This window comes from Limanda limanda, chromosome 1 (genome assembly GCF_963576545.1).
Source record: "Limanda limanda chromosome 1, fLimLim1.1, whole genome shotgun sequence".
NCBI classification, from domain to species: domain Eukaryota; kingdom Metazoa; phylum Chordata; class Actinopteri; order Pleuronectiformes; family Pleuronectidae; genus Limanda; species Limanda limanda.
The window spans coordinates 34,620,403-34,639,782 of record NC_083636.1 but is presented as its reverse complement, the minus strand read 5'-3'; the positions used below and the strand labels follow the sequence as shown (position 1 = coordinate 34,639,782).

The window sequence follows — 19,380 nt, the reverse complement described above, 5'->3', positions numbered from 1 at the left end:
TCTTATCGTTATGAAAGTTATGATTAACACATGTGATCCCTCATCAGGTCCTTTTTGGTGTTGAGTTGGCCGATGTGGGCTCGTGTATTTTGAAGGGGGGTGGGGGCAAGGAAGCAGGGAAGGAAGCAGACAAGGAGGCGGTGTGAGTGTTGGGACGGGCCACCGCTTTGTTCGGCAGCAGGGGAGGGGAGACCGACACTGAGGCTCAGCTAGGAGCCGTAGATCCGATCTGCTGGGGCGGACCACCCTGTCTCCTCTCTGAGACCTTCTCCTTCCTCGCCCGGACCCGGAGGATCCACGTCCAGGGATGTCAAAGCGAGTCCGAAGCCGGGAGGTCTGCGCTGATTGCAGCTCTCCGGGTAGGGATGGCTCACACAGCTAGCTCCTATCGTTAGCTTCCTGGCTAACCACAGCTAGCCCCCGACTACAACTCAGCGTCCAGTTAGCTAATAGCCTGGTTAACGTCACCGAACGTACTGCAGTTAATTAGCGGGTTGCTAGCTTCGTGGCTAATTGTGGTATTTTGCAAACATGTCTCTTCGCGGGAACGTTTGTTGTCGCGTTTGTGTTGTCACAACAACTTCCAACTCTCAACCTGTAATCTCTGCTGTGTTGTCTAATTGACGTTGGGTTAGCTCAATTAGCTAGTTTGCTAACCCACCCACATCTGTTTTGCATCTGGGACTGATCATGTCTTGGATACGGGGAAGCTAACCTGATGGGTGTTACTGTTTATCTGTCAGTTAGCAAACAGCATCGTCTGGGTGGAGTTAATGAAATATCAAGATGCTTAGGTTTATTGCTGTGTTTATCATCAGCATTTACACTGAGGCGTTAAAGGTTTAGTGTGTAGAATGTAACGACATCTAGTGGTGAAGTTGCATGTTGCAGCTGAATACTCCTCACCTCACCTTCCACTTCCAAACTTGAGAGAGAACCTGTGATAGCCTTTAGTTGTCATAAAAACTCATAAGGTATTTAGTTTGTCCAGTCTGGGCTACTGTACAAAACATGGCCGCCTCCGTAGAGAGGAGCCAGTCCCAGTATAAAGATACGTATTTAAATATAAAGGGCCCATTCTAGGGTAAAAGAAAATGATTTTATATTAAATTTCACCTTATTCTTATACAGTGAAGCTTTTAACTAAAACATCTCGCATCTTCATCCAGAGCCACGCTGGGCCTCGGTCAACAGAGGTGTGTTGATCTGCGATGAGTGCTGCAGCATCCATCGAGGTCTGGGGCGACACAGCTCCCAGGTCCGACACCTCAACCACTCTCCCTGGCCACCGTCCCAGTTACAGGTGAGAAGACACAGACTCAACATCACGATGCAAATGGATAGAATCATTCATCATTTATAATATCAAAGTGCTAAAAACAGGTCAACTGGACTTGGTTGAGCTTCTTTAAGACGTTTCATCTCTCATCCAAAGGGCTCGTTCAATTCTTCAGTATTTTATAATAATGGTGCTGTGCAATGTAGATGTTACACAACCAGTGAGGAACTGGGGCTAATGTAATAATAACTCATGTGATCAGTTTTGTGGTTTCCATGTTGTAGATGGTGCAGACGCTGTACGGCAATGGAGCTAATTCCATATGGGAGCATAGCCTCCTGGACCCTTCCTCCTCAGTGAGTGGGAAGCGTAAAGCAAATCCCCAGGACAGAGTTCAGTAAGTGCTTTTAAGGATTTTTGAAGTGTCAGTCCTGATTTGGGCATGCTTGTTTGCACTCTGAGATGAATAATTGGCCCTCTGTGCCATGAACATGACTCATGGCCAGTCCGTCAGTCCACAATGACGTGAAGAAGTTGAGGAGGTTTGATCTGTTGACGTTCAGATCGGGAAATACACAACAAAATGAACCAGAATGGCACTTATGAAACCACTTGAAATTAACTACATCCAGATTTTTATTTGGATTTGCACCAAATTACACACACTCGTGAATATCTGTCCCCTATAAATGCCGGTTTTTGGGGGTTGTTTTTATGATTCAACGAAAGTATTGAAAAATGCCCTCTATCAGTGTTAAAGAAAGAAACCCCATCCTTCCACGTAGTTTGTTTTTTGTGACGTCCTGCTAAAAAACAAACGCAGATGAAAATATAACCTACTTGACAGAGGGAATGATCAGTTTAGATGCCAGATGGGGTAATATCCTTATCGTGTCAACCAAATGGAATCAATTTGGTAATTTAGTTGATTGACTGAATGACGATGCATACAAGTACTTTTAAAGCGTTTATGCTGCTTTTAACTCTCAGAATCTACCGTAGCCTTAGGAGACAATAAAATATCCATAAGGCTGAGTTGTTATAAAGTCATCCACTGCCAAGTATAAACACCGTACTGTGTCTGGCTGATGGAGTAAAGATAAATAGTCGGCCACATATAAACACAGCCATGCCAGAGCAAATGCATTCAGTCACCAGACAGATGCAGACAGAGAGTAGGCAGGGCAGCGAGCAGGAGGCGGCTATCCTCTATCTCAAAAACAACGTTGGAGATTAATGCTATTTTATCTACTGCATCGATAGCAGAACATTTCCCAGAAACTTCTTTAGAGGAACTAAACCTGTGTTTCAACTGGAGGCAACAGGACCAAACTGAGTTCCTTTGGGAATGTTCCAGTTTCTTTATTCTGAGGGTTCAGGAACTGTTAGTGTGGAGTTTGCTAATTGGACAACACAGACTCTGCAGTTGCTTCAACTTCTGTACTGATTCAGTCACAAAACAAGGAAGTATTCTGCAATAGATATTAAGAAATAGACTTTAATAAACTAGAATTTTGTTAGCTTCCCCATAAGTTTGCTGTAGTGTACTGTACTTTACTCTATTTGTACACAGCTATAGTTGCTCAGATGACAGTGAGAATAGAGTTTTAGATGTGAATTAGCATCTTTAATCTTAAAAGCTGTCTACCTTTGGAATCCTGTGTTGTGGTATGTCAGAATGTGGAATTAAGGACATCCTTTTAGATGTGTTCTATGTTGTTTATCTTAGATAAATATGTGTGTATCTGTGATATGGTCGTCAATAGTGGACCAGATTTTCAATGTTCTTGGTTTTGATTTGCGACCATCTGTTGTTGTTTGCAGTCCCAACAAGACAGAGTTCATCAAGGCCAAATATCAAATGCTGGCGTATGTCCATAAAATGCCTTGTCGGGAGGATGATAGTGTTACCGCAAAGGACCTCAGCAAGGTGAGGAATAAATCTGTTTCTTTTTATTCATCAACATTCATGTGATTTAAGACTAACCCAACATGCAAATAAGCGTATCTTCTTCTTCTTTGAGGGAACAGTTAACCCAATGGGGATGTGTTAAAAGGCCGCATGTTAATGATTGACCACAGCAGGGGAAGTGCCTTTTGTTTTTTGTCTTTGATACCAGAGCACTCTTGTAATTTCCTAAGGGACATGGTCTTTTTGTATATCGATGCTTAAAATGTAATGCTGCTGTGTCATGGTGCTACTCGCATTTTTTGGAACTTGTCAAGCTTTTGATGTAACTCGACAGCCTGTCTGACCTCATCTCTTGGAGCAGCTGCCACTATTTCACACTTCATTGGATTTGCGTACTGAATTCATAATTACCACTCAATACAAATAATTTATGAAAAGGTTTTTGTATATGAATATTATTCATGTCAATAACTGTTTTAACGATATTTATGAACATATCAAATACATATTTATGGCTGTTTTTGTATATATACGTATACACCTTTGTAATATTTTTATATATTTTATATGTCTCTTATAAGAGAATACATATAGATGGTGATACTGTAATATAGATAGTGTACTTGTTCGTACTTGTTTTATATATTTCCAGCAGGATCATATCACTCAGTTCTTTACAGATGTCTCGAGTGTAGCCAAACCTGTTTGTGTTCACAATGAAATCAAAGCAAACCTCCTGTCGGTCTCTTTTCAGCAACTTCACTCCAGTGTTCGGACTGGAAACCTAGAAACCTGCCTTAGGCTCTTATCTTTGGGAGCACAGGCCAACTTCTTCCATCCAGTAAGTCTAGAAGAATACACTAAACTAAAAAAATGTTTTTGTAAGTTGACATAATATTAATCCTTCATCATTGCATTGATTTTGGAATCAAAGGAGAAAGGAAACACCCCACTACACATAGCAGCAAAAGCAGGTCAGGTGTTGCAAGCAGAGCTGTTGGCAGTTTATGGAGCTGATCCCGGAGCTCTGGACTCCAGCGGAAAGACCCCCATTGATTATGCAAGGTAAAAATTGGTCTACATTTTCCATTTAACATTTTATTAATGGTATAAGCATTGTGAAGTCTAAACAAAACTATATAATGCTTTTAACATATCAAAGTTTTTAAGAAGTCACAATATGGAAGTCATTATTTCCAGGCCTTGCGTTGTATTGTAATTCATAGTTAAAGTACATGGGCTACTTCTGTCTCCTATTTGTTTCTAGCTCTGTAATCAGAGCTCATTGCTGGCTACACAGAAAAGATTCAGTTAAAATGAACTAGAACTAGGTTTCTGTGTATGTTAACATTTGCTGTGGTTAACATGATTTAGATGGAAGCGTAGCTTGAAGCTCCACTGAAACAGATGTAGCCCAACTCACTGGTGACTGTGCTACAGGAAATGACAGACATCCTTTGGAGATTTAAACCAGTGAAAAAAAACTGATGTGTTTATAATGTGTACTATGTATAAACTGACGTGTTAATGAGGATATTGCACACTGTTAAAGGAAAACAATAAAGGAAAGGTGAACCGCATTGTTAGAAACAGGAAATAACACAGTTGCCGACTGCAATGGCTAACATATTTAGCATGCTTTGCACTACAATGAGCACTGGACAGGCCCAGTGGCATTTGTCAGTCTAATTCAATAAGGGTATGACTAATGGAGACGGGAGAGGAAGGAACGATTCTTTAGTAAAGTATGCTAGCTGAGTCAGCTCAGAAGTTAAAAACAGAGACTTCGAAATAAAATAGAAAGACGGGAAATAAAAGATACTTGAGCTGATGGTGATGTGTCATGTCACATTGTACAAATAAGTTAAAGCCAGAGTTGTATACTTTATTGGCATAACAGAGACTTAGTGGTGTGTCCTCCCTCTGTCATCATGGCCAGCCGACACTCGTAGACGTTCTGTAATCATATGCTCGATATTACTATGTATTGCTTGGAGCTACCAAACCACCTTTGTACCCTAATTGAGAAACATACTGTAATTTTCTGTGACCTTCATGAGCGTAAAAAAGTTTATAGGTGTCTCTCCTGAGGCATTCTTCAGCCTCCGTATTTCTGAAATATGACCTTTTTGTTATTCCTAATCTGTGCAGACAAGCTGGGCACCAGGAGCTGGCAGAGCGGCTTGTGGAAATCCAGTATGAACTCACTGACCGGTTAGCATTTTACCTTTGTGGTAGAAGACCGGGTAAGTACAGTATGTACATTATGCATGACTGTATGGCATTCGAGAGCAAAACTCTGTGCTAATGACTCTGTCATGCTCTTGTTTTGTCGTAGATCACAGAAATGGGCAACACTTCATCATTCCTCAGATGGCTGACAGGTAAGAGCTATGATCCAAGCTGAAACATCTATTATTTATAAAAGTTGGGATGTTGTGAAGCACAGAAATCAATACCAAGTGATACTACCATCGCCAACAGCCCCCTGGCGGCTAATTAATATAATATAGTTTACTTTTAATTGTATATTATAGACAGCATGATAGTCATTCACAATATAATTACAATTCTATTTCTCCTGTGCTGCATTGGATGGATAAGAAATAAGTAAGTATGTCTGTTACTTTTGCCTTTGTTTCTTTTACTTTGTATTGCAGGAAAATAATTATTCATGTTTCCTTTGTTTAAAGCAGTCTGGATTTGTCGGAGTTTGCTAAAGCTGCAAAGAAGAAGCTGCAGTCGGTGAGACATTTCTACTTGTGATTAGTTTCCTGGCGGTTCCAAAGTGTTATCTCTCTTTTTCACTGATTCTTCAGTTGCTCTAAAACTGAAGCAGGAATTCTGCTTTATTTTGTTATAGCTAAGTAACCATCAGTTTGAAGAACTTGCCATGGATGTTTATGATGAAGTCGACAGGAGGGAAACAGATGCCGGTAAGATTTTAAGAATAGGAAATTGTGTATGTAACACACGTGTTTTAATTGCTAGTATAATGCTTCTCTTTCAGTGTGGTTGGCCACTCAGAACCACAGCACACTCGTAACCGACACCACGGTTGTACCTTTTCTGCCGGTCAACCCAGAGTACTCATCTACCAGAAACCAGGTAAACGCGTGTTGCCTCTTAGTCAAACTTTAATTTGAAGTCTGTCCTGTGTTCCCTTTTTTATGTTTTGATACACCATTTTTGTTTTTCAGGGTCGCCAAAAGTTGGCAAGGTTCAGTGCTCATGAATTTGCCACCCTGGTGATCGATATCCTAACTGATGCTAAACGGCGGCAGTGGGGTAATTCCTGTGACAGTCCCAAAGGTAGAATATTTCCCTTTTATTATTGTTTGTATTGCAGTAAATGTACTTGTTGTTTGGAAAGTACTTGTCTGCAAAAAGTCAGTAAATGTGGACCATCTTAGCTGTTTTAATGGGCTACAATTGTGGACCATGTGTGCGGATGTAAATGTGGAAAAGCTGCATTAAAAAAACCTTTACATTCTGCAAATTATGGAGAACCACATCACAGCCTGTTTTCTTCCGGGTGTTTACTCAAAGACAAAATATTGTTGGTATATTAAAGACAAGCAAGTCCTGATTTCTGGATTCAGCTCAAATTAAATTACTTCCTTTGCTGTTTAAATTAGACATCTGCCTTTAGCTAGCAGGGTTTGTATTATTTCTCAATCTTTTGATCTGGTGGTCATTCTTCAGAGAGTGTGGAGCTGATCCTTCAGGGAATAGACAGTCGCCACAACAGTGATAGCCAGGACAATGATCAGCCTGATTACGACAGTGTTGCATCAGACGAAGATCCAGTACACGAGGCCACTTGTGGGGACAGCTGCAACGATGGAAGGACCAAGGTTAATGTTTGTGGGACCCAGCTTCTTCAGATATTTAAACACATCCTCTTGCTTTACTGTTAAATTCTTACGGTCCAATGTGACATGACGTCCTGCAGAGCTCGGAGTCGTCGGACCTCTCTGATGGACCAATCACAGTGCAGGAGTTCATGGAGGTGAAGAGCGCCCTCACTGCGTCAGAAGCCAAAATACAGCAGCTTCTCAAAGTCAACTGTCACCTCAGTGAAGAGCTGCGGTCCATGCACAGCAAGGTAAATGAATCCACATCTTATTAATAATCAAAGTTTACTTTTGCACTGCACATTGGTTACTTCTCTGTATTTGCAGGGGACTGCCAATTTTGAATCAAGTACATACTAATTTTATTACTTAATGTCTATAATAACAGGTCGGTCGCATAGTATTTATGATATTTACTTCCTTTCTGATTCTCAATGCTCACTTCCAGTTGCATTAAGATTATCACTGATATGTGACTTTGACTCTATTACAAAGGCTTATTATTGATTACATCGCTGTATTCATTTCACCCACATCTGCTTTTTGACTCTCAAACAGCCTTGTGTTGCGTGTGCAGAATCCTCCTTTGTGTTACAAGAGACATTAAGTTATTTGATATCCTATGTAGGAATCACAATGTGTATAAATGTGTTTCTGTCTTTTGCCAGGAAGACTAGAGTCCTACATGAAATATAAAATTCAATAGGGATTCTACACCACGAGGGAAAACGGATGCTGTGTTTCAGAAGGAGCGGAATTCCTGTGGCGATAATTAACTATCACCACAGGAATCTGCTATGCCGCACAGTTTAACAGCCAAACAGGATTTAGTGTAATAGTTCTTTGTGATCTGAAACAGAGGATTCATACAGAGCCTCAAGTCAGATGACAGAGGTATTTATTCACAAAACACAGCTTTACAGAGAATATTGTGATCATCGATCGCAAATCTGCAGAAGCATCAAATAGCCTCAAGTCATGAACCACTTACATGTGATTAATAGACGTGTGGGTGAATTACTAGATCTATTAGCTTGGCACTCACCAAAATGTCAATGATCTGGGTCCACAACTGTTATTGAGTTTAAGTATCAAGTATCCTTCTACTAGCTTCCTTATTGCTTAATATTACTCACCAGTAGATTTCCCAATCAGCCCCAGTGTTTTAAATCAGATCTGCACATAGTTTCTTTTTTTTTTGGCAAGGTTTTGAGGAGCCTCCCAATTCTTTTCAAATGTTCCACCCACCACCACTTAAATACATTCTTGAAACTATCCTGGTTATTGAGCAAAAAAATAAACCAGGGTGTGGGCAGACCGGGGGCCACACACAGTTTCAATCATTCTCATTTCATTCACTTGGACCCAAGCAGGTGAAAAAGCCTCATTTCTCAATATGGCAGCATTTTTTATTTGGTTTTCCTCACTGGCTCAATGTTTCACACTCTACACTTGACTGAGAGACAGTGTACTGACCATGACAGTGTGCTGCCTCCTGCTGGTTTCTTTTCTCCTTAATGTCTCCGCTTTTCTCTGGTGACACACATTGACTTTATTACATTTCCAAACATAGCAGCTCATTTTTTGAAATGTCCCTTATAAATATTGCCTATTCTAAGACAAATGAAAAAGACAAAAGCTCTGTTAAGAACTACAGATACCAGTATTTATTATTTTATGTTAGACTGGGAATATTCAGCTTTTTACCTTATCTGATATAATATAATCTGATATAAGTATATTTGTCGACCTTATATGATAATAGACATTACTAGAATGTCACTTAGTAGGTAGCATACCTTGGACAAGGCCAAACAATCCCCTGAGATTGAATCAGGCCATACCTAATTGTGTATACTCATCAGTCCCCTGAATGTGCCTGACTCTTTTTCATCCATATCTATGAATTATTCCTTTGCAAATTGGTGAAAATATCAAAAAACACAATTTTATAAACGGAATAAAATAAATTGTGTGGATCTCCCCATTTTTGGGATCTGTGCCTCAAATGTAAAGACTTCTTTCTTCGCCCATGTCCCATCATTCATCCACTGAGCTTTGTAGAAATCCATCTAGTAGCTTTGGAGTAATCCTGCTGACAAACAAACAAACAATCCAACCAACAATCAATCAAACAAAAAGGACAGGAGCCAGAACATAACCCCCTTGTTAGAGGTAATAATATTGACAGGAAGCTGAGCAAGTCCTGTTTCTTATCTTCTGCTTTGAAAAGAGCTTTGAAATGCTGTTGATGTAAATAAGGGCAGCCACTGGTGCAGCAGTTTCTCAGTGGGGTCAAACTTCAGTTGTAGCTGTCAACACACAGTGTCAGCATTTCATTTTTCAAAGAAACAAACCTTTTGTTGTGAGAAACACTTTGAAGGGAAACTAAAAACAAAACAGAGGTGAAGACGAACCTCCCCCATTGAATTATTTCTTTTTCTCCTGGAGGCTTTGCTGCATTCTACTCTATTATTGATGTCTGGCCGAGCCTTTGTAAAGAGATCGGCCCCCACCGGCTAAAGTTGCATTGAAAGATATTTTGTTCTCTACAGTTGAGCACCCTGCAGACTGAAAACACAACCCTGCGATGGCAGACCCCCAGCGGACAGCAAAGCGCCCAGGGGCCCCTCGGTCGACACCCACCCCGCGGGGGTCGCGCCATGTCGATGTATGAGACCGGATCTAATCCCAAGCACTTCTCCCACCGAGCCGAAACAGCCAGGCACGAGGATGGAGTCGTTTTACAACCTTTCCCAACCAATGTAAGCACAGAGGCACCAAGGATCCCGCTGGATTTGTCCTCACAAGACAAAATAGTGATGCCTGGCTTGGGGCTGGTGTTGGTTATTCATTCGTTCATTCAATCATTCATTACATCTCAATAGAGTATGCTCAACTTGGTTTGACCCCTTTCCAGATTGGGAGGGGTCCTTTGGGGACGGCTGCGTCCTCCCTCCCTACCTTCCCCTCCTCCCTGTCCTGGTCGAGGGACGAGAGATCTCGAAGGGTTAAGTACCAGAGTTCCCCTCGGTTTAGAGGCAGCCCCAGGGGACAATGAAAACCGTCCCCCTGCTTGACCCCACAGTCTTCTCTCTCCTGACCTGTGTCTTTTTAAACTGCTTTTTTTATCAGCATCGCGTGCCTGCATGCACCACAGTGCCTCTGCTGCCGGTCAGTTACCAGCTTCCTCTCTACGGTGAACCTCCACCTGAGCCGCTGCTTGAATGATCAGACCGGAGCGTTCAATATCCAAGAAAAACAAATGAAATGGCTCATCACAACGCGCTTATTAGCCATAACCACTCATTAGAGAACACACGATTTACATAGGGACTTCGTTGCACCTACTAATTGCATCCCCTGTCGTATGCACTGTTATATCACAATGATACTGTTGTGTGTTTCCTCTTTTTTCTCTTTATCTGCTTAAAAACAATATGTTTGAAGGTGTGATTATGGCTTTGTTTTCAGAAATGCATGATTCTGACTTGTGCTCACAGTTGCTCCTGTGATAATTTTCTGCCAATCATATACAGTAAATACTATGTATATTTTATGATGCTAATCCCCTGATTCCTCTGCAGGGCTGTAGTTTAGAGGGACGGAGCACCATGCTGGAGAGTGACAAAGACACGACACCCAACCACTCTGAACTGGAGGAGATTGGGTAAAGGCCTTTTTTAGGAAAATTCTTTACCTTCCAATCTAAAGTGACAATGACTTCAGGATTCATGCAGGATTAACTGAATTAAAGTGCTGTTAACAGGAGACAAAGAGATGGAATAAGAAATTAAGTCTGAAATTAAATAAGTGGGGGAAATGTTTCTTGCTTCTGGTGCTACAGATTCAATTATCGTTGTAGCAAAAGCTTTCATATTTAAAAGTCACATGGGAAGTCATTTTAGTTTGGGCAGATTTTTTAAAGGATACCGATATTGGTACTAGTTAGCAAATTGAATCAGTTGGTTTTGGCTCTGAATTGTGACAGCCAGCCTCAAATTGAGCTGCATTTTCTAAATTACAACCAAGCTGCATGGTATGGTAGTGGATTTTCTATAATTTAAATATAATCACACTCGTTATAGACTGGACTATCATCTGCAATTTACATATTTTCTCCCAAAAACTGGATAAACCAATGCATGGCCGTGCATGGAGCAGTAAGCAGTGATAAATGCATTTTCTTCTTTTGCACTTCTAGAAGCCCTCCTTCAGCCTCTGATACGATGGAGTCCGAGGCGGAGGGTGAGGAAGACGCCACCCTGCCGTGCACAGAGGACGTCATCTGTAAGACCGAGCAGATCACCAAGAACATACAGGAGCTTCTCAGGGCTGCTCAGGAGACTAAACATGAAAGGTACTTTGGGATTATGTATAATTAATAAACATAAAAACGAATTATAGTCTAATACATCAAGTATATTCCACGTTAAGATCAACAGAGCCTGGTGTTTTTGTAAATGCTGTAATCTCTTAATTCAGCTTCTTCTAGGTCAGGGGTTTTCAATAGTGATCTTCTGAGCCCAGGGCCCTGCTGGTTTTCATTCAGTCTAGCTGGCTAACTGGTAACTGATTATCATGGTGAATGGAGTCAGTCGCTTAATAAACAAAACCAGCAACACTCTGGTTCCAGAGACTTTGATTCACTGGTTCTGAGCCTTGTAGACCGGCCTCTGCTCTGGTGTCCTAGAAACTCCCCATCTGCTGGGGGGGTGATGTTTGTTTCCTGCAGCTGACAGGAAACAAACATCACATGAGCATGTTCCCCGGTGACCTGCCAACTCCCCCGCGACTTACTTTGGTTACTGAGGTTTCCTGTACTCATTCATGTGTTAATATTGTGCATCTTTACTGTTAGACAGACATCACTGCTCTTCATTTTCCTGTGAGAATTTTAACTATTTTTGTCATGTAAACGTTTCTAATATATGGAGATGAACAGTGTGTATCATCTGGGTAAAGCTCCTAGGAATAACATGATGCTGTGAACAGTATTTCATTCTAGTATGTAGCTGGTCTTATGCAGGCTTTCACTGCTTCATCATTGAGGCTCTTGACAGGGGAGTGTTTGCGGTGGCTGTTTGGCTCCAGTGTTTCTAAATATAGCACATGAGCGGTTGATCAACCTTTTTGTTTCCCATCCACACCAGCTTCCTGCCGTGCTCTGAGAAGATCTGCGTGGCCGTGAAGGAGATGGCCGCCCTGTTTCCCAAGGTAAGACGACTCCCACCAACAGCTTGGCGGCCCCTCCCCCAAGTAATTAAAGGATTTGTTGTTTGTCTGAAACCGGCCCAAGGTAATCTAAACTGACTCGTCTCCATGATGGGCCTCGGTCATTGCATTACTTAGTTTTATGTTTGCAATTCATTGGATTACTTGGTTTCTTGTTCACACACACATGCATACATTGCCCGTGGGGCTACTGACCACAACCAGAGTGAATTTATAGACATTTGTCATTTTTGATTTTTTTTAATCAAGTCTCCATCATCCCTCTCCCCCAACAGAGGCCGTCCTCTGAGACCGTGCGGGGGTCTCTGTGTCTGCTCACGTCGAGCGCCAGCCGGCTGCACGGAGAGTGCCACAAGGCCGCCGACCACAGCCCGGGCCCGTCCGACATCCAGCTGGTCACTCAGCAGGTCATCCAGTGCGCCTATGACATTGCCAAAGCCGCCAAGCAACTTGTCACCGTGACAACCAAAGAAAATAACAACTAACTAAAAAACCCAAAGACCTTTCTAATGCGCCTGAAATACAGTTTGTCAATGATTTTGCTCATTTCAGCTTAATCACCTTTTCTGTTTTCCAATATGAATTAATCAGTGGGATCATTTCAATACATACCTTCAGATGGGGAAAGTCTGTACATTTACAAATCAAAATCACAGCTCATTCAACAGCTTTATAACCTTGATTGTTGTTGTATTGTACAGGAAACAAATATTACAAAACCGGTTATATTCTTAACCTCACCTCATTAGTGTGATCCACACCATTTCCAAACGTGCAATGAGTGTTTATGTCTATATACAACACTCAGCAAAACAAGCAGTTGAGCTACATTGTACTAAAGTAAACACCAGAGGTCATCAGTTGTGCTCCTTGGGTCGTGTTTCTACTTTACAATTTACTTTAACCATTTCAGTTTTTTTTATTTCTTAAGACGCAACAAAAGTGTTTAATTCTTGAATATTGATGCCACTCTTTTAGATGTGAGTTTGTGTATTGGGCAAACATATTGTCGGTGCATTGAGCAGCATGTGAGTCCGGAGTGTGTGAACTTCAATTCCATCCAGTCCCTTTCGCTGTGGTTGAAGGTGTGTAAGTAAAGTTTTTTGGAGTTCTAATGTTACAGCTATATTTCTGGTGTTTGTGTGATTGGTGTGTGCGTGCGTGTGTGTGTGTCACAGGGACGGCCCGGGGGAAATCCATTTTGAATCAATTTGAATAGCATTATGCAAATATATAAGATGTATGTATCCAATGTAATTCTCTATCAAAATAACCCAAATGCTATTATATTTATAAAAGTGTATGTCATACCTCTAAGAAAATATCAATGTTTATTTTCATAAGCTTTTGTTTAACATGTCGCTCACGTGTGTCCTGAGGTCTGGGACGTCTCAGCCAGCCGTTGGTTACAAGACGACTTGTGATCTCTTAGTTTTCTTCGGTGTGGTGCTGTAACCGCCATGTCTTACAATCAGTGATGACGTACATGTGCCCTCTGAGTATAGAGTCTGTCACTCGTTGTTGTGCAGCCGGGTGCGTTTGAGCGAGGGGTGGAAAGACGACTAGAATACCGTACACGAGAGGAGCTACCTGTGTTTGAATGTATCTGTCAAATATCTCTTTCAAAAAGATGAACACATCGGTTACTAATGTGGTCAAAGAGCCAGTGTTGCATCCTGACTATAACCACTGAAATATAAAAATGTATTCAGCAGCCACATCCGTTTCTCTCAAATTCAGTGAACAACTTTTTAGAACTCTGAAGGCTGGAGGAGCTATTTGTACGTTTCGTTATTGCGAAAGCCAAACCACTGTTTACTCAGCAGGTTTAACCACGAGCTTCAGCCAACATACACATTACATGAGATTAATCCCTACTGAGACAATAAGGGTTAATATTTGCTTTAGGCTTCACACGAGTAAAAGATTAAGAGGTGATGCTGAATTTGCGGCGTTTCTTTCAAATGGCTCCTTATATAATGTTTGTTAATTACAAAAGTATTAAGTGATTCTTCTCTCATGAGCTTTCAGCTGCAGCTCACAGTCTGAGTTAGTTTAGTTATGAATTATTTTTCCAAATATCTCCAGTATTTGTTCGCGTGTACATCTGCATGTACAACTCCGGATGATACCGTGCCACGATGACTGGGAATCCCAACAGATGTATTTTTTTGTACGTTTTGAAAAAAGATATTTATTTTGTTCCTGTTCTGCTTTTTTTTCTTGTATGTCATGTGATGAGAGATGTGTTTTATCATTAAGCACAAGTCATATTCACTTTTCTTTCTTTTTTTTGTGATGCAACCAGTGTTATTTTCTTTTTAATAAACTTTAAAACGTCAAAGGAGAATTTAAAAGCAAGATCATGTGACGTTTGATGGAACTGTGGCCATAACTAACAGGATGAAATGTGAAGCTGATGTAAATGTAGATTAAGAGTAGTGTCCTTTTAAAGCCAATTCAATGATGATCAATCCATTGCTTGTGAATTCAAAATGTCATTTGTAAGAGGAGGAATGTTTTACTTTCAGTTTTGCATCTGGTTTTCACTTTGACTTATTAATCAGAACAAACAAAAAACTAACTGGGTCTTGACAACATTGACTCTACTTTACAATAACTAAACAAACTGGTTATTTTTTAGAAGGTAGATGACTTGTGTAGTGTTCAGTATTCGGTTGCTCTCCACTCCTGGTTCCAGCCCTGACAGTGAACTCCCTGTAGTCTGCCCCTGTGGTGGAAAACACTCCCTACCTTAGCTCTAATAAAGTATAACTCGTACCTCAGCTCGTTGTGGTGTTTTGTTCTGTGTGGTGTGTGTGTGTGGTGTGTGTGTGTGTGTTCCCTTCACACCGACGTGTTGAACTCTCTCCACCTGTTGGAGGCTGGTGTTGCTCCCCCACCCCTCTGACAACAGCTCAGTTCCGGGTTCGTTCCAGCCGGAGAGCTACCGCCTCCACCACCGCTGCTGCCGCTGCTTCACACCCGGGATCATGACGCTTTTACTGGACAACCAGTTCAAGGAGCTTCCCCCGGACCGGTCCGTGGACACCAAGCAGTTCCTGGAGGCCGTTTCCCACCTTCCGCATTTCTTCGGTGAGTATTTAAAACCTTTTGGCTGAAGTCGATCAAAACAACGTAAAGTCAAGTCTTCCACGGACTGTCACGGTTCATACTCTGTTCCTCATGACTTGTTATTCTGAGGCAAAGAGTGGAACGGGACGTGGCTATTTGCTGGAGAGCCGCACGAAGGGGATTCAGCAGATAGAGAAACTCTTTGTTGACTCGTTGACAGAGAAACATTCATTTTCTCCTCTTTCCTATTTGTATGCATCCTTCCCACGCCAGAGTCATTCACATTGCACTGCTCTTCTCTCTCTCTCTCTTTCTCTTTCAGACTGTTTGGGATCCAAAGTGTTTTCAGTCATCAAGTCTGACATTAATGGAAATATCACGGTGAGATACACACATCTGTCTGGAAGCCCTTTCAGTTTCTGAACTCTGCTGCTGCACTGGTGTGTTTTCATATTAAGGTGGGGGGGCTGAAATGTGAGCTGGGGTTCAATGCTGAAGTTCTTATAATGTGATACAGCCAAACTATGAGTTAGTAAGTCTTTATTGTCAGTTAGAAATACATTATTTTGAGATACTAAGTAATTATTATAAGTAAGTAGGTCACCATGTTGAGTTGCTAAGCTTCAGTAAAAGTTAATAAGTTAGTAAGAGTTAATAAGTCGTTATATTTGAGCTAGTGAGTAATTTTCCTGAAAAACTAACTCATGTTTTTGAGAAACTAAGTATTAATTTTGATTTAAAGTCATTATTTTGAGATCTTGTCATTATTTTTAATCAGTAAGACACATTATTTTGAGTCAGTAAGACATAATTCTGAGTTACTAACTTATTACATCTAGGTACCAAGTCATTATTATGAGTTAGTAAGACATTATTTTGAGTCAGTAAGACATAATTCTGAGTTACTAACTTATTACATCTAGGTACTAAGTCATTATTATGAGTTAGTAAGTCATTTTCCTGACATACTTGCTCATTATTTTGAGAAACTAAGTCTAAATTTTGATTACAAGTCATTATTTTGAGATCTTGTCATTGTTATGAGTTAGTAAGACATTATTCTGAGTTGCTACCTTATTACATTCAGGTACTAAGTCATTATTATGAGCTAGTGAGTCATTTTCCTGACATGCTAGCTCATTATTTTGAGAACCTAAGTCTAAATTTTGAGTAAAATGTCATTATTTTGAGATCTTGGCATTATTTTTGAGTTGGTAAGAGTAAGTGTTCAGTAAAAGTCATTGTTTTGAGTTAGTAGTACGACTTTATTCTGAGTAACTAAGTTATTACATGTAGGTACTAAGTTATTATTGTGAGCTAGTGAGTCATTTTCCTGAAATACTAGCTTATGATTTTCAGAAACTAAGTCATTATAACAAGTCCTCATCTTGAGATACTAAGTTGTTATTCGGAGTAAAAGTCAATATTTTGTGATATATGTGCACTTTCAGAAAATCCGAGCCGTGTACCTTAAGGATCCTGAGAAGTACGTGACCCTGCAGGACATCGTGGAGGTTGAGCGTGAGGCCCACGGAGCAGAATGGCCCAAAGTTGGAGCAACGTTAGCTCTGATGTGGCTGAAGAGGTGAGCGCTCCCCAAACTCAATGTTGTGACATTCTGTGAGTTGAACCTTCTGCTGTCTCGGGCTCATTTTCTAAGAAGTACCCGGTCTCTCCTGCAGGGGTCTCCGTTTCATCCAGATCCTGCTGCAGAGTTTGGTGGACGGAGAAATAGACGAGAACAACCCCAACCTGATACGGGTCAATATCACCAAAGCCTACGAGCAGGCGCTGAAGAGATACCACGGCTGGATCGTGCAGAAGATTTTCAGTGTGAGGAAAATGTTCTTTTTAGGTGTCAACTGTTTTCAACCAGTTATAGCAATGTAATAGAAAGTGTGGACGGAATTTGACCGTTGTGAAACAGATGTTCAGCAGATCAGGCGACTCTATCTGATTTTATCCCTTTTCTCCTCATTTTAGTATATTTTTATTGTCTTTCTCTCACATAATGTATTGTGAGGTTATTTATTTACATGTATTTACTGGCAGCCGGTGCTTTTCTGACTTAGAAGCGAATGCCTACAACCGAGCTTCAGTACAGCAGGAGACCTTGGAGTGAGAACCAAGTAATAAATCTAGTCAAGACGACAAAGTGCAAGGACATATGGGAAAGTTACATATTAAGGCTGTTAGGAGAAGAGGTGCCTCTGGACGATATGAGCCTTTCATGGAAAATTCAAGATAAAGAGAGACGGCCCTGCTCTGATGACGTTTGCTCTCCATCAAGGAATCACCAGTGAGAACAGTCTGGACCGTGAGTTCCTTGCGATGTTCATTGGAGGGACGCAGTGGCCAAGAAGGAGCATAAGCCTGTGTGATTGAGTTCAAGTAGACTGGTTCAGACCCCGAGGTCGCTCTGCAGGCGAGCATTAGAGACTCGGATGTGATTCGGGCGGCCGCCGTTTAGCCAGTGGGGGTCGATGTGCAGCGGAGTGACATGTGCCCTTTAAGGTTGATGGAAAAGCGGAGCCGTCATCTGTGAGGGTTCCGCCGCGCGTGAAAGGAGAACTGTTAGAGGGGCATTGAATTAGAGCAGGCGGGAGATAACAGGGGCCTGTATCAAGAGCTGGGTGGTGTACTGAGGCAGGAGAGGCTGGGTTTCTCTAATGTTAGCGTGCAAAGAACTGGATGATCCACACAAGATGGTCAGAGGAGGATGGTGGGTGATTGAACATGACCCTCAGGTTAGGGTGAGAGATAAAGAACTCAATCTTGAGCCTATTTATTCAAACCCATTTTCTTATTTTGTTGTTTTTTTGTCCATTATAGACGGCGTTATACGCAGCTCCCTACAAATCCAACTTCCTCAAGGCGCTGTCAAAAGGAGAGGAAGTGAAAGAGGAGGACTGTCTGGCAAACGTGCATCACTTCCTGGTCAATTACACCGCCACTATAGACGCCATCTACGAGATGTACACCAATCTAAACGCAGAGCTGGACTACACCGTTTGACGTGACTGGGACCAGGAGGAGCAGCAGGAGGAGCAGGAGAAGCAGGAGGAGCGTCCTGAATCCCCGTCACGTCTGTCAGCTCTCTCCCAGCTGTCAGACGAGGTCTTTTATCAGGGTTGTCGTAATTTTTTCATTAAGTTTGGTATTTATTACATTCATTATAGCTTAAAACATATTAATACTGCAAAATCCTTGGATTCAAACGACGATTCAAGCTGAAGGTTATGTATTTCTGCGCTTGTATATAATTTCAAGTAATTGCAAGATTGTTATCGCAGCTCTCACACTTTATGAAGGATTGTGTTATTGTGTGGGCGGTTGCTTTACGTGTGTGTTGAGTGTTGGCCTTCACCTGTTCCTTTGAGAGAAGACTGTAAACACTGTTATCTCTGCAACAATATTTCTGTTGGTTTGCGGTGTTCACTGCGTCCTGAGCCCTGAGGGGGGGGAGTCACCTCCGCCGTTAACCTGTGAGCAATTGTACAGTTTGTTCTCAGCACTCTCATGGTGTCACTGAACAAATACAAAGTGTTTTCAGAACAAGCCCCAAATTTATTAATTTATTTGCCAGTAATTCAGTTTTTAAAAGAGGGAATTCGTTTTTTCTTTTGAACCTTTGCTTCTTTCAAGTTTGTGGTGGTGTTCATGCTCTGTGTTGTTTTGTTTCCTTTTTATGTATAAATTAAACTTAACTCTTTTTATGTCAACATTTTGCATCAAAATATCTTTTTTCTCATTTCAGGAGAAAGCATGTAATGTACACCTTTTTATTAAGAATTAAACAATTTTAGGATCATATATATTAGCTGTAGGAATACTCAAAAATAAGTTCAGCCATTATCAAATTTGTTAAATGAGCCAGTGAAGTCACACCTACATTCAGTTCAATACATGTCCTCTAGGTGGCGATGTTTGCTTGTCTTAGTTTTCTCTTTTAATCACATTAGTGTTGCAGCTGCTGCATCAAAGATTTGAAGCGGTTACGGATAAAACCCCGAATCAAACAA

At 41.2% G+C, this 19,380-nt stretch overlaps 2 protein-coding genes across 4 annotated transcripts; both read left to right on the top strand.

Annotated features, from left to right (window-relative positions):
• The first annotated feature begins 183 nt into the window (after positions 1 to 183).
• git2b (G protein-coupled receptor kinase interacting ArfGAP 2b) lies at positions 184 to 15,064 on the top strand. 3 transcript variants are annotated; one of them, XM_061075101.1, is made up of 20 exons: positions 184 to 359; positions 1,170 to 1,303; positions 1,564 to 1,676; positions 3,104 to 3,209; positions 3,946 to 4,032; positions 4,126 to 4,256; positions 5,343 to 5,437; positions 5,530 to 5,575; positions 5,888 to 5,936; positions 6,055 to 6,127; positions 6,202 to 6,299; positions 6,392 to 6,503; positions 6,897 to 7,048; positions 7,147 to 7,299; positions 9,604 to 9,813; positions 9,969 to 10,058; positions 10,636 to 10,718; positions 11,253 to 11,408; positions 12,202 to 12,265; positions 12,559 to 15,064. In XM_061075101.1, the coding sequence occupies exons 1-20, from the start codon at positions 308 to 310 to the stop codon at positions 12,766 to 12,768; spliced, it is 2,214 nt and encodes a 737-aa protein (XP_060931084.1). In that variant the 5' UTR covers positions 184 to 307; the 3' UTR covers positions 12,769 to 15,064. The 3 variants fall into 3 exon arrangements, with proteins under 3 accessions (XP_060931084.1, XP_060931076.1, XP_060931092.1); XM_061075093.1 differs by having other exon boundaries at positions 5,885 to 5,936; XM_061075109.1 differs by lacking the exon at positions 9,969 to 10,058 and having other exon boundaries at positions 5,885 to 5,936.
• Positions 15,065 to 15,201: 137 nt separating this feature from the next.
• On the top strand, positions 15,202 to 19,080 carry LOC133002879 (glycolipid transfer protein-like). Its single transcript, XM_061072470.1, has 5 exons — positions 15,202 to 15,379; positions 15,681 to 15,739; positions 16,810 to 16,943; positions 17,041 to 17,191; positions 18,191 to 19,080. The coding sequence occupies exons 1-5, from the start codon at positions 15,277 to 15,279 to the stop codon at positions 18,371 to 18,373; spliced, it is 630 nt and encodes a 209-aa protein (XP_060928453.1). The 5' UTR covers positions 15,202 to 15,276; the 3' UTR covers positions 18,374 to 19,080.
• Positions 19,081 to 19,380: the final 300 nt, after the last annotated feature.